At 37.9% G+C, this 15991-nt stretch overlaps 1 protein-coding gene across 6 annotated transcripts in view; it reads left to right on the top strand.

Moving 5' to 3' along the window:
* Nucleotides 1–15991, top strand: part of pard3bb (par-3 family cell polarity regulator beta b) — a 257492-nt gene that overhangs the window by 99814 nt on the left and 141687 nt on the right. For all 6 annotated transcript variants that reach the window (XR_003672664.1, XM_028436419.1, XM_028436418.1 and 3 more), the window contains 4 exons: nt 3996–4302; nt 7302–7410; nt 9379–9518; nt 9606–9734. Coding sequence is in view for 5 of the 6 variants with exons in the window: in XM_028436419.1 (XP_028292220.1) it covers nt 3996–4302; nt 7302–7410; nt 9379–9518; nt 9606–9734 (685 nt within the window). In the remaining variant the exon portion in view is untranslated. The remainder of the gene's footprint in view (nt 1–3995; nt 4303–7301; nt 7411–9378; nt 9519–9605; nt 9735–15991) is intronic.

The following is a 15991-nucleotide window of genomic DNA, read 5'->3' as shown; positions in this document are numbered from 1 at the left end:
CCGTAATTTGGTGTTTGTGTAATTTATAGAAATGTTATGCAACTGTTGGTAAGAATTGTGATTGAATTTCGATTAAAAATAACTTCAGTTGTTTGTTAAAATCATGAGAAAACAGAGTTCCTGCAAATACTATTAAATTTGTGAATTTAAAGGGACTTGTGTAATGATAATAATAATGCATTGGATTTTATATAGCGCTTTATCGTAGACACTCAAAGTGCTTTACAGAGTTAAGGCGATATTTTTTCACTCCACAGTTACTGGTGGTAAGCTACTATTGTAGCCACAGCAGCCCTGGGGCAGACTGATGGAATATACTCCTGAACTTTTTTTGCTAAGTTACATTTTTTAATTCCTCCACTTAAAGCAAGACCTGAAGTGGAAAAGTACTCTGGTGAAAGTTAAAGAACTGACTCAACTTCTTAATCAAGTAAAAATAAACGCTTTCTTGATTTTTGGACTTCATCCTCCACTTATGAGAACTTCCCTTCCCTCCCAATCCAGACCAACAGCCTTTGACTTAAGGTGCGTTCACGCCAAAGGCGACTTCAGCGACTCTGAATTACACTAGATTACATTCAAAATCAATGTAAATGATGCAACGTTAACAGACTTCCCTACAAGCGACGCAACTCACGCAAGTCGCTCAAAGTTGGACATTTTTTAACTTTTCAAGCGACTTCGAGTAACGCTATGTCGTGACATCCAATCAGGAATGAGTTTCTTCCTACATAGCTTTCCCGGTCGGAAACTAGAGAAACATGGCGGAAAGAGTCATTGTGGTTGGCTACGGCTACCTCCGTCTGGTACGACACCTGCACTCCTTTTTTACCGGAATCGCAATAAACAGTGCAACAAGTACAGTGCCGCGATCATGGAAGGATCAGCCATTTTTAGTGTGAAAATGAAAATTGAGCTTTGAAGTTGGCGTTAGATGAAGCCAAAAAGTGTGACTATGTTCAAGCAACTCAAGCGATTTAAGCAATAGAGTCGCGTTTGATGTGAACGCAACTTTAGGGGTGCTGATCTTCCTCTAATCCATCTCACGCGTGTCTCATTTATAAATAAAACAAACTCCATCAGTTAAACTCTTTATTTGTTCAGTTTAGCTAAAAGCAACACACACAAGCCTCTCATTTGTGATTCATTTTAATTGTTTGACGTTAAGGGTGGAGGTATTGTTTCTGGTGGCCGGTAGTTATAATACATGGTAATAATTTAGTATGGAAACGATAGGAGCGTAATCCAATAAGAGTTGAGTAAAGTGGGTTATCTGTGTGGGTTATTTGGGGTGAATAATGGGGTACAGCAATGGCTCTTGACACAATGGTCCCTTTAACTTGGTTAGCGTGATCTAATCCAAACTAATTCTCTGCTAAATAATCTTTCTTTATGGCTGATGAGATTATAATGGGCCTCTGTGCACAGGTGTGATGTCTCTGTTTCCTGCTTTGTCCTGTTTTAGCTCAATATGAACAGATGCACATCTGTGTGTTTACGACCACGTGTCACTAACAGCGACTCCATCGCATGGTTACATCACCGTTTATCAGTCACGAATGGACAATTTCCAGTTTGTATTAAAAAAATACACAACCTAAACACTTATTCTAACTTCTATTAGTAATATTACATCATGGCATCACAGTTGAGCGACTAACAAACCCAGTTGACTGTTTTTTTTATAGTTTTTATATCAAATTTTGTCTCTATTTGAGACAATTTTCAGTTTTTTATCAGATAAAGACATAGTGTAGATCAGCGACGTGCCGTGACCACTAGGGCTGGGTAGGCACGTTGAAAATCGAGACCACCAATGACAATTTCATATGTTTCTGCTGGAAAGTGTTAATTCAATTCAAATCAATTTTATTTGTAAAAAAGCAATTTCCAACAAAGTCATCTCAATGCGCTTATCAAAATATAAAATTCATAATAGGAAGAAAAAACCCAACAAGGTTCACATGAACAAGCATTTAGCATCTAACAAAATCAACATCATAAACACCATAAAAGAAACATGAACAATTATTTAATATAGCCTCCATACTCTCCTAACAAGATATACAGTATCTCATGGCACGACAGCACATCTGTTGTTTGTGTTGGAAACACAGAAACACGGAGAAAATGACAACAACAACAACTCAGAACAGCCTCAATGAGGAGCATCCACAAAGTCAATCCTTCCTTTTGTTTCATTCACTGTAGAAAAGTGTGAAACATGTTCTGACCTTACCTTTGCTGAAGGTCTGGTAACTCAGGTGTTGGTCTCCATCTTTTAAAAGCTGTCGTTTTCCCTCAAAAAAGAGTTTCTCTATCATCTCTGGTGCTGTCATCCTGCCTGTAGTGTTATCCCGCCCACTAGCTAGAGAACGTAGCAGCAGCGGTCACATGGTATCAGTTCACTAATGTACTGTGAACTTACATATAGCATTTAGCATAGTGTGGTTACGTCCAAAGGCAGCTCTCTATGCTGCCTTTTAACGTAAATGGTTGTCATCTTGGGGACCTGACTGCGCCAATGCGCAAACACACAAAAACACCCAATGGGAACGGAGGCAGAGGAGCAATGTGCCTTTGGGAGGGGGCGTGGCCTCCTCCTGCCTTACGGCGGAGTGAGACTGTGCAGCTGTTCCAGGAAATAGCGCTGTTTAGTAATTTGGGCTATGAAACGCACAAAATGCTGACACTTTCAAACGTATAGGTACTGTAGGCTATTAGAAATTGAAAAATAAATAATTTCTAATTATCTTATAATTAAAACAAATAATCAAAATATCAATTCACCCTTGGGTAGGCACTGCCTATCTTGCCTACCCTGACGGCACATCACTGGTGTAGATCAATAAATTGATTATTTGCTCAAAAACTAAATTTAAAAGTTTGAAATTTGCCGCTGGAAAGTTTGTTTTGATCTCCACTGTAAACACTCAGCTTTCTGATATTGTCGAAAAGGTTTTGTGCATTGCATTGTGGGATGTGGAGTTCTGTAGACGCATGCATTGAAGCATTTTAACTTCATTCTTACTGTGATTTCTTGTGTTTTCCCACAAAAACTCTGAAAAAGTGACTTCCCAACACATTTCTGGTGTTTGGTTTTTTTTACTGAAAGTTGCTGCAAAAACAATGAAGATCGTTTTTTTTTTTTTTGCCTACACGGAAATATCTGAATGTCTGGTGGCATGAGGTGATATCACGGGGAAACAAAGCCAATCACTTCTCTGGTGAAGAAATGCAGTCTACAGGGACCCCACATCACACAGAGCTAAAATAGAATCCACAAAATAAAAGTACACACAATAACAAAAAAATTCTCCCAAAAAAAACACACAAAATGACAAACTAAAATAACACAAAAATATAATAAAATCCACAAAACATGCACTACCGAGAAATACACAAAAGGTATTCTTGAGTTCTGCCGCCTGATGGTCGACAGGGGGCGTGGCCAGCCTGACAGAACTGTCAAGTTGGCCACGCCTAATAATTACTCTTAAGAATACATCAAAGCAATCAGCATGTGCTTCTGAGGAAGACTGACAGTTGGCAGTCGAAACATCTCAGGATATTAAAGTACATTTTCTAAAAAAAAATTGTCTGAATAATTGAAACCTTAACATATTAGTTGAGTTTTTCAACCTTGGGGTCGTGACCCCATGTGGCGTTGCCTGGGAATAAAATGGGGTCACCTAAAATGTTTAATAATAATAAAATAAAATTTAATAATATTTATCCGTTTTGCACAATTAAAAAACAATACATAATATCACCGAAATAGATACTGTATCAATTAATAATTATTCTTTTTCAAATTAAAACACCACACCCAATCTCAAACAATTGTATTTTTTTACTTTCTCAAATAGAATTCTAGTTGGTGGAATTTGTGATTTAAAAATGGGGTTTTGACAACGTAAAGCTTGGGAACAACTGTATTAGGATGAAAGAATGATGATATGCTAATGCTAAATGTATCTTTATTTACCTTCTAGGTCACAGGAGATTTTCCGCCAAGCGATGCGCTCTCCCATTGTGCGTCTTGAAGTGGTTTCCTCCTCCGACAGAGAGCGCTACGAGAGGAGTCTGATTGGTCAGCTGTTCGCTAACGGCCCCCCTTCCAACGACAGCCCCAGGACGGCCAGGACCAAAGAGCCCCTCCCTCCCCCCCCTCCTCCTGTTAAAGCTAAGCCTGTGTTTATTAAGCCTGCTGGAAGTCCCACTGCATGCCTGCTGTTGGAGGATGTTGCTCCTCCTCCTCCTTCTTCTTCTTCTTCTGCTGTTGCTGAGCCTGCTGTCAGCGTGAGTCAACCTCCTCTGCAGCTTCACTTAAAACATGTGTGTCAAACTTAAGGCCCGGGGGCCAAATCTGGCCATTTAAAACATCCAAATTGTCCCGCATCGGAAAGCAAAACTACCAAATTGTGGATTTATCTGTAGGGTTGCAAAGGAGCGTAAAATATCTGGCATTATTTAATGAAATGAAGCAAAAAATCAGGAGTCATTTTAAATCAATATATCGTATCCAAACATAAATATTGGCATTAGGGCTGGGCGATGTATCAATATTCAAAATATATCAAGTTTTGTATTTTGGCGATATAGAAAATTACAGCTTTAAAGCTTATTTTGTATCAAAATACTTGATTTAGGAGCTGCTTTTTTCTACTTCTCAGAACAGCATTAAAAGCTCCGTTAGATGGATTTCTGAGTGTGTCCTAACCCAGACCTTCCTCTAAACATCCACACTACAGAACTCACTCACACGTGCTGTCCCTTATAGCAGAAAGAGCCAAAAGTGGAACATATTGTGCAGCTTTTTAATAACTAATGTAACTGTGACATTTTGCATCAGTAAATTTAACCCAGAATTGTCTTTCTGGTAAGACTTAATAATTCATAATTAAAACGATTGTGTGTTATATTGTATATAGTCATTTTGAGAAAAAAATATTAGTTTTGATCCATATCACCAAGGCATCACCAATTGACATCCATGCAAAAAATAATACACTTTAAAAAAAACTATTTATATATGGAATTGCAAAGTAGCACTAATGTTGAAATGGTTCGATTCCCAACCTCTGCGGCCCACTTGAGGTCAAACTTTTCTGTATTCGGCCCCTGAACTGAAATAAGTTTGACACACGTGACTTAAAGATGAAAACTCATCTTACACAGAAAGTCAGGGGGTCACAGTCATCAATATGTAACACTGCCCACGTGTTTTAGATCATCTTATCATATACAGTACTCTGATTGTAGGTTCTTCTACTGTTCCGCTCGTATGAACATCTCCATCACTGACAGTCAGTGGATGAAACAGCTGTGATGAAGACAACAGTTACTTAGCAACAGCTGCTTATTTTATTGGAAACAATAAGGAAAAAACACCCGTCGATCTGCGGCACAGATGTTAAGCAGTGTTTCATAAAAACACAGATCTGTGTGTAGCGATGGCTGTGCACCAACAATACACACAGTGACAACAAAACACACAAAGTAAAAGGAAAATACACAAAATGACCCCCCCCCCCCCAAAAAAAACACCAAATGACTACAAAAACACACACATGACAACAAAAAACACAAAATCACCCCAAAAATTAACAAAAATGAAAGCAACAAAATGACGACTCGAACACGCAAAACAAGAATATACAAAAATAAAAGTCACAAAATACAAAATGACCCCAAAAAAAGACACAATGACTACAGAAATACACAAAAATATACTAAACTGCAACAAGAATACACACTAAACGACTCAAAACACAAAACGAGAAGAAAATCAACAAAATCGCCTCTACACACACACACACACACACACACACACAACAAAACACACCAAATAAGAGGAAAACACACAAAAATATACAAAAATGAAAGCAAGAAAGCACACAAAAAAAGTACAAAATCATTCCAAAAACATACAAAATTACTACAACGGATCTGTGTGAGCGCTGCCTTTTGTTGTATAAGTATCATGTGCACATACAGGTACAGTAAAAGAGCTTTAAAAACACACACACACAAAGTAAAAAGAAAAAACACAAAATGAATACAAAAACACACGAAACAAGAATCTAAAAAAAAGTGGCAAAATACAAAATGACCCCAAAAATACAAAAAATGGGTAGAAAAGAATACACGCTAAATGACTCCAAAAACACACTCACACGACAACAAAACACACCAAATAAGAGGAAAACACACAATCATCCCAAAAATATACAAAAATTAAAACAACAAAAGACAAAATGACCAAAAAAACTACATAACAAGAATATACACAAATAAAAGGGAAAAAGTACCAAATGATTCCAAAAATACTCAAAATTACTCCAACGGATCTGCATTAATAAATGCCTGTGTTGTATAAATATCACGTGTACATACAGTATGAGTTAAATAAAGTAGAATGTTGTGTCTGTTATAGGGATGTAACGATTCACTCAACTCCCGATACGATTCGATTCACGATACTGGGTTCACGATACGATTCTCTCACGATTCATTTTACTAAATGGGACTGTACTTAAATGACTGAAAAATATTCCTTTATTTTTTTGGGGGGGAAAAAACTAGAAAATACTACTATTTTCCTTTTTTTTTTTCATTGTCAAAAGCATCCCTTGATGAACTATTCAAACAATGCAATTTAACTAAAAATAAATCTTGAATGAAATAAATAAAGGAATAATACAAATGAAGAAGCCTATTCATTTAAATTCTGGTTCCATAGTAAACAATACAAAACTGCATAAGTGTTTTTTTTTTTTTTTTTTTTAAAGTGCAACTGAAAATGTATTTTGTGACTTAACAATTGGACCTTAAAAAAAAAAGAAAAACAGTCTGCACTATATTTGCCTCAGATATTTGTTTGAACCAGCAGAGGGCGATGCTAACCCAGTGGTCGGTTGGCATGCAGCTAAGTGCAGTGAAGAAGAGATGCTATGCTAGCAGACAGAGTTAATAGAAAAACGTGACTTTTACAGATATTCACTTAATATTACAGACATTCTTTTGGTGCTAAAGGGGTAAGGAATCATTTATGAATATGTTTAAGAGTAGAAGGCGGCCAGAAAGAAAGTATTAGCAGATTTCGCCCGCCGCCATGACTTCTGATAAGCGCCCTCTGCTGGTTAAAAAAAGTACTGCGATTCAATTTTCACAGCATCGATGTGAACCTTGATACCTATGAATCGATTTTTAACTGCCTTACGATTAATCGTTACATCCCTAGTCTGTTATTTAACAGAATAAAATAATTACATGTTGACTTTAATCTTTAACTTTAGACTAACAAAGGAAAGAGTGAGAGCCCGCTCCTGAAGACAAGCCCCGCCCTCTGCAGCTTGGCGACCAATAAGCGAGGAGGCAGAAGGCTGAGGGTGGACCTGAAGAAAGGTGAGAACTTCTTCCATCACTAGTTATATATTTGACTCAGTCAAGCAGAAGAGAAAAACATTCAGAGTTTCCTTTATTTCCATCTTTCCGTTGGTTACTCCTCTACATTACTGCCTTTCCTTTCATTTCCTCAATGTGTTTCCTGCTGTTCACCCAGAATTGCACTCATTCCCGGCACTTCCTTTTCCTGTTTAGCTCCATCCTTCCTTCCTTCCCTCTTTTCAGGCTCTATTAAGTCTTTATTGATCTGTTCATTTCTGCTGATATGAATTCATATCCAGTGGAAGTGCTGACTCGGCCCTGCTAAAGAGACCAGACTTAATGAGGTCTATAAAACACACAAGCACCCCCCATCTGTCTGTGCATGGCCTTCTAGTCTTTTCCATGGACGCGTCCACGACTTTCTGACTGATTACTGATTTATTTTCCATTACTGCCTTTTACCTAAACACTCATACTCTGTTTACACTCTGTGTCTTCTGCTCTCTGCCTCATACCTGAAGCCACTTTCAACATCAACACCTGCACATTCCAAGCTTTTTATGACAACACACAAGCCCTTTAAGCATTAAAGCTGCAGTATGTAAGTTTGTTTTTGGCATCATTTGGTCAAAAATCCATAATCACCTTTGAGCATATTGTAATCCAAAGTGTTCTGAGAGGATTGTGGACCTTCTCTTGGCTCTGTAAATGAACTCCAGCCGCGTGACGCTAGATTTCAGCCAATCAGAGATCTTTCTGCAAATAAAGTGCACCATCAGCTAGTTTGGGCGTTACTATTGGTTGCTCGACTGAAGTCAATGACCGTTCACGTCATAGTACAAGTGCTATGGCAGTGGTTCCAGCAGGAGAAGTCCCCATCGTGGCGTTAGGCATAACGGTTACATGGCGAAGCAAGTGAAAAAAAGAAGACCGATGTGGAGAAACAACAGTTTAAATGCACAAATATATTCGGGCAGAACGGACTCCACGGTGGGCAGCGCAGACTGGAAGCTGACCGCATGCTGTCCTTCCCACGTACTGGTTTCATAGGGAGAGAGAGAACAGATGGGATACATCGCATTGTAAACCTAAGAGAAGCTTATCCAAGGTGGAGAGAAAAGACGCAATTCAATTGCAGTCTCACGGACGCTGCCGCTTCTCAGGGGAGTAACTACAGTGATGCGTGTTTTTATGTCAGAGTCTCTAAAAACACCAGAACACTATATAATAACACAAGATAAAGTCTCTATTAAGTCTTGCCATGAGCTCCACAGTTGGAGCGTTCACTAGGATACCGGTAAGGAACCATAGGTTTCGAAACGCCTCTCACAATTCTACATACTGCAGCTTTAATCTACATCAGTGATATCACTCATTGTTAAGATCGATGTAGTCAATTTGGGTTTATTAGTACATTTTACTGGTGAAACAAAACGTATCACTCGTGAGGCTTATATGCTAATTAGGAGGCGGGGAAAACTAATCTAATCTTGCCATTGGCTTTCAAAAATATTACAACTAATCACAAAGCTGGATTTGGTTATAATCCCTCCTATTTTATTGTCGTTTACTAGTACTACTAGTTAATGCATTGCCTTTACTAAGAATAATAGTAGACCTAAGTCAGTTTACTAGTATTACTAGTGAGCGAGTAAACAAAAAAATGTTACTAGTAGTAGTAGTAAACCATTTGTTTACTGGTAGACTAATGCACCAAATCCCTTTACTAATGAAACCTTTTTTATTTTTCTGAGACGACTCGTGCACTCAAAATATCACTAGTCATACTAGCAGACTGTTTTTAGTTTACAAATAGTACTAGTTAAGCCTAAAGATTCACTAGTAGACCTAATGCTAATGAAGTAGGAGGGATTATAACCAAATCCAGCTCCCTGATTGGTTGTAATATTTTCAAAAGCCTGAATTAACCTGAACTTTTAGAATGTGTAACTTGTAGAATGAATTCCAAAGAGTGTGTGTGTCTAGGTTCTGAGGGTCTGGGCTTCACCGTGGTAACCAGAGACTCTTCAGTGCACGGTCCTGGTCCCATTCTGGTTAAAAACATTCTGCCTCGTGGAGCCGCCGTTAAAGATGGACGCCTGCAGTCAGGAGACAGAATAGTGGAGGTGCTATTTGTGTTGAAACATAATGAAGTGAAACAATCCTTGAACAGTTATCAGCTAAATGCTTGTATTGATGTCTTCTGTGCACAGGTGAACGGTGTGGACATCACAGGCGTGGGTCAGGAGGAGCTTGTGTGTATGCTGCGCAGTACGAGGCTGGGAGAGTGTGTGAGTCTGATGGTTCTACGACAAGAAGACATGTTCCTGCCCAGAGAGATGGTAAGACTCAGCCTGGTATAAAGCTTTATACTGAACAAATACACACATGAATCACAGTGTGTTGTTTATACCCAGTTTCTTCTATATTCATTAATAAACATCTGATTTTTCACCCTATTCTACTTTTTCATGCTTTATTTCTAACTCTGTGACCGTCGACTCTTTCAACCTATGAAACATTTCAGCTGAAATCTTTCTTTTCACTCAAACACACACTACATTAACTTGGTGTTTTTACCTGAAATATACGTATATTCATTCAGGTTTTTCTTTGGGTGTATATTCTAACCATCACTGATAGCTGTAACTCAAACATCCCCACACACTCAGCCCTGAACCAATAAAGTTGACTTTCCAATGTAACGGCAAGATTAAAACACCTTTTATGTGTCTACATATGTTAATATATGATACGCGCTCTAATATAGAACACACACAGGTTTCTATAGCAGCGAGAACGCACACAGTGACAACAAAACAGAAAATACACCAAATGACTCCAAAACACACAAAAAAAATGAAGAAAAATAAAAGGGACAAAATGACGACAAAGCTTCACAGAAATATAGAAAACGGCATCGCCAAACAAAACGCACAAAATGATAGGAAAATACACAATTAAAACAAAAAAAAACCCCACAAAAAATGGGAACAGAAATGCACAACACTAGAATATACACATTAAGGAAAAAAAAACCAAAATGACTCCAAAAACACACACAATTACTACAAAAGTACACAAAACGGCAACAAAAGTACACACCGAGTACTCCAAAAACACAAAAAAACAATAATATACAAAAATAAAAGTGACAAAATACATAGTGACCCCCAAAACACACACAAAGTACTCCAAAAACACAAAATGAGAGAAAAAGTCCCTAATATGACTCCAGAACTATACACACAGACAACAAAACACACAAAATGACTCTAAAAAAGTACTAATCCGTTGTTCTTTCCTGTAAAAATGTGTCTCTCAGAGCAAACAATGACATTTTTGTGTCCCTGCGGTGATAAAAGTGGCTCATCTCTGTTATAAACTGATAGAAATAAATATCTCACACCAGTTGCTGCTCAGCTGAACTGGTTGAACTCAGAATGTCACAAGTACTGAACAAAAGTCTCCTCAGCACTAACTCTAGATTACGCTGTTCTCCTGATGGATTCAAATCATCATTAGCCACTTTAGCAAGGCTTTAGCCACACCTCCATTATCAAACACACAGAAATGTTGTGCAGGATAAACTTAAATGAACCTATTTCATTGCAATCAATAAAATACTCAGCGATGATATTTTAGACTGAAAAAGGCATCTTACGTCTACATCTTCTACTGTATCAGATATTTGTACATTTAGGTTTCAGTCATGTCATTAGAAACCAACATGGGGCTTTAAAGAACACACATAGTTGTGTTTTTTTCTCTTCATTATCAGTTTAAAAGTAAAATGTAAACGTTATCCACTATGAATCAATCGAAAAAAACCCCGAAACAAACGAGAATAAAAATTACATCAAGCTTCAAGAAATACGAGAAATCATGGAAAACGGAAGTAAAAACACTGTTTAAAGAAACTTCTGTATACGGGACTGCAAATCCCACAATGCAATGTGTGAATCTTTTGAGTTTCAAGTCCCATGACCATTTGATTGGTCAAAAACAAACTTTTGTGCAGCAATTTCAACCTTTGTGAGTAAATTCTCCCATTTTTTTCTGAAGAAATACTTTTGACTCACTTTGATACTATGTTTTTGTTTGTGTTGTAAAAAAAAAAAACGTTAACTATCGTCTCCAGCAGCTTTAGTGACTTTCTAAATAGAATTGCTACAAACAGAGGAGAACCTATAATCTCCGCTGCTCTGATTGGCTTCCTGTCAGTCAGTTTGTGACCACCAGCTGGAGGATGTGCTCCTCTCTTCTCCTCCTGAGCTCCTGATTCTGGTTGTCACTCTTACTTACTGTCCCTGTGACGGACAGTCGTTCCCAGTAGGATTCACCTGCGTCTGATGAGCAGCTGCTGCTGGTTACGTGCATCAGTCACACTCATTTTACACAGGAAATGTAGAGTGAAAACTGTAAACATGCTCCCATATTTACTGCCCACTGTGCTGCAGAAAAACAGGATTATCAGAGTGAGGTGAACCCGTCAGGATGGACTGAGCAGGTGGTGTATTATGATGTTCAGCTACTTTTATTCTGAAATATCCAAGTCACTAACAAGCTTTTTTAATCCATGTCAATATATATGTATTATTTTTTCTTTTCATTTTTGTATGTTTTTGTCCTTGTTTCATGTTTTGTGTATTTTAGTGTTTTTCTCCATAATGTAGGTTTTATGTAGTTATTTTTATTGTAGATTTGTGTGTTATTAGAGTGAATTTGTTTGTTTTTTGGAGTATTTTTTTGTGTTTTCTTTTTGTAATGTGTTTTATGGATTATTTTTCTGTATTTTTATTGTAGTTTTGTGTGTTTGTTTTTAGAGACGTTTTTGTTTTTTCTTTCATTTTTGTGCATTTATTTGTCATTTTGTGAAATTAATGTTGTTATTTTGTTTGTTTGTGGAGTGTTTTTGTTGTTATTTTGTGTATGTTTATGTAATGTATGTTTTATGGAATTTTATGGATGTGTTTTTATTGTAGTTGTGTTTATTGTTAGTGTTTGTTTGTCATTTTATGTGTTTGTCATTTTGTGCCTTTTTTTGTACATTTTGTGTTTTTTTTTTTACAGTTTATTTATGTGTTTTTGTTCTCATTTTGTATATGTTTCTGCAATACATGTTTTAGGAAGTCCTTTTGTGTATTTTTATTGTAGTCAATCTGTTATTTTTTGGTGTCATTTTGTGTTTTTACAGACATTTTTGTGATTTTGTTGTTTTTGTGTATCTTTGTGTTTGTTTTTGACATAATTTTCTATATTTTTCAGTCATTTAGCGTGTTTTGTGATATACTGAGAGCAGCATGTTGCCCATTTTTGCTTTAGATACAGAATTTAATGGAAATCTTTGGATAAACACGTCATTTTAATCCGTTTTAAATGACACCATGAACACAACCTTATAGTTGTTGTTTTAATCGTTTACTTTTTGCACAGTTAAAGAACTTTTCACACCACTTTTTATTCTCTCACTTCTAAACACACACTGCATCTCTGAATTGTTGATCTGTCTTAACAAACGTGAAATATCGAATCCTTCACAATATTTCACACAAACGCAGCTCGTGGCACATATGGCTACGTTCGCACATTTCCTTTTCTGTTTTGCGTGATTCGGAGGAAACAGAAGAAAGATGATGATGAAGTGATGGAAGGATCTTCTCCTCCCCCCTCTTCTCTTTCCGATGTCTCATTTCAAACCACCATCTGGTGTCTCTCCTAATGTGTGCACTCACTATGGAACAAAGATACGACATAAACACTATTTTATTCAAAGTCACTCGTTCTTATGACATGCAATCATGGTGGTAGTTGTAGGGAGTACACTTCCTGCTGTGTGGGGGCTCAGTATGAACACACTCTGTGCACACATGAATACACACTCACTCACACATCGGACATAAAACATTTTCTTTCTCTTTCCAATAATTTTCTCCACATACACGAGGGAACCCGCTGAGCAGGGTCATGTTTGGAAACTAATGTCTGACACAAAGATGCTCTTTTCTGCTTCTAGACTTTCTCTTTTTCCCCCAAACACCTTTATTTCATACAGTTTCATACACACAGTTGTTTTTTTTTTTTAAAGATGTGACGTTGACTTTCTTGTTTATTTTTTATATATAGTCTGCAAACAATTTGAATGATTTTTAGTCTGAGAATAAACAGGAATCAAACAACATATTTTACAAAATATACTTGTTTTTGTGTAATATATGTAGTTATGAATGCAAATAAGACGCATTGTTCAGTTTTGTTTTAAAGGAATATTAGGGCTTATGTATTACAAGTCACTCTTAAATTTGTTTGATGTTTTACTTCAGAGTTAATCCTAAAGATTAATGTTTAGCAGACGAGAGAAGAGTTAATATTTATTCAAATATTCCCGCGCTTAAAGGGATTCTCCACTTTTTTCTTTTTTTTTTTTTGCAAGTTTTGCCTAAAATCTTTGAAATGTACTTATGAGAAGATCTATGACTAACAAAACACATTATTTTTCACCATATTCATTTTATTGCCTTTAACAAAAATGGGACTATTTTACACTTTTAAAGCCTGTGGTCCTCCATCTTGAAATCACATGATTGATGATGTCACACGGCCCCACTGCCTGTAAAACATCCCATTGTTTTCTATTGGAGTGAAGCTTTCAGCCTGATTTTTAGGTCATTTAATCAATTTTTTAGATCATTTAATAGTTTTTTAGATCATTTAATCAGCTTTTTAAGTCAAACTAACAACTTGTGTTGCTGTAAAAAATCTAGAAAAGTTAAAGATGCCGATGTAAACATTTTGTTTACCTAAAGATGATTGCCGTTAAAAATCTGTGACTGCAGGGGTCGACAGTCTAACTCTGCATTTACATTGAAGACAATGAAGCAGAGAAGTAGAGCTCTCCTAAGGGGCAGTTACTTTACTTTAGCTAGCAAGTAAATAATTGGCTGTTGAAAAACTCCCACCTAAAAGGACTTCTATCCTCAGGATTTGTGTCTTCAACAGGCCGTGATTTACTCACCAACTTCAGCCACCAGAGCATGTCAGCGCACTGTTTAAGGGACAGTAAAGGTCCCTTAGGAGAGCTCTTCTCTGCATGAAATGATCTAAAAAGCAGATTTTCCAGAAGTGTCCCGCCCCTACGTGACCATAATGAAGACTAACACTGTCTTCTTTTCATGCCTCTGTAGAGAACAAGTTTCACTGATAAGCTTCACAAAGATTTATTATAAAATAAATCTTTTCCAAGACTATGTTTAAATTTCTGTTTGAAACACTATTAATGTTTTCATATTCTACAGTTTAGTCAAAGTATTCAGTGAGTCATGTAAGTTTTTCTTCATTTTTAGCTGTTGCTCGTCACATTCTGACATTGTGGTGTTATTTAAATGTGTATGAAAGATCAGGAACATTCTGCTCTCTACTGTCAAACTCTTTAAAGTTTCTTGTTGCTTTGCACGCACTTTATTCCCTCCCTCTACTTCTGTCTCTTTAGCTTTTCCAGTCTGTAATGTAACATGTACACACATTGAAAAGGATTAACAGACGAAAGGTTGCGTTACTATTTTAGCTGGTGAACGCAGCCCCCGGGCGGCGGATGAATCCGTTTGCACAGTCAGTTCCCCGGGTGAGATTTGTAATGTAAATCTAGACACAAACCATTCACGGAGACATGTTGAAAGATGATCGACAGGATAGACTGAAAGATTTCAGTGTGATCGTGTCAGGCTTTTGTTTGGCTTTGAGGTTTTGGCGTTTCACTCACGCTGTGAGACGCAGTGAGATGTGAGACGGCCCCGACTCAACATTTCTCCTGCTCTCTTTTTTGGGGTTTTGTTGTCTTCACAAAAGGAAACATGTTCATAATGCCAGATGCTCCTCACGCACACATGCACGCACATACATGCACACACGTTCATGTACGCACACGCGGTGATGCGCGCGCTCGCACACGCACCCACACGTGCATACACAAGAACACACTTGCGTGCACACAAATGCACGAGCACGCACACACACGTGAACACACAAAGTTACATGCACACGCACTAAGCGCACACATGTGCACACGCGCGTACACAGGCACACAAACACACTTGCACAAGCGCACCCACAAGTGCACGAGCGCACACACGTGGATGCACAAACTTGCGTGCACACACATACGCACGCGCCTACAAGCACACAATAACTCACGCACGCACAGACATTTACGCACAGCAACGTGCGCACATGCACGTACACACGCCCCTACGCACACAAGCACATACATGCTCTCACACACGCACGCACACACACACACACATACACAAACGCACACACCCACCCACCCACACACACTTGCTGACATTTTAGATAGCAACTAGTGACAGCTCGTGCTGAAAACAACTGTATTGAACCGTTTCTTATCCCTATCCATCACTACCGCTGCTCCTGTGCATGTCAATGTACTTCCTGTAAGCCTGTTGTGTGTTTGTGTGTGTGTGTCATGCTGATATTGTCACCAATGTGACCTCACATAGTGACTACAGTAGATCCCCCATCTGTTACGCCCTCATCGACACACACACACACACACACACACACACACACACACACACACACA

Source organism: Gouania willdenowi, chromosome 21 (assembly GCF_900634775.1).
Source record: "Gouania willdenowi chromosome 21, fGouWil2.1, whole genome shotgun sequence".
Taxonomy (NCBI): Eukaryota; Metazoa; Chordata; class Actinopteri; order Blenniiformes; family Gobiesocidae; genus Gouania; species Gouania willdenowi.
Note: the sequence above shows the minus strand (reverse complement) of the source record. Positions and strands in the feature narration are given on the sequence as shown.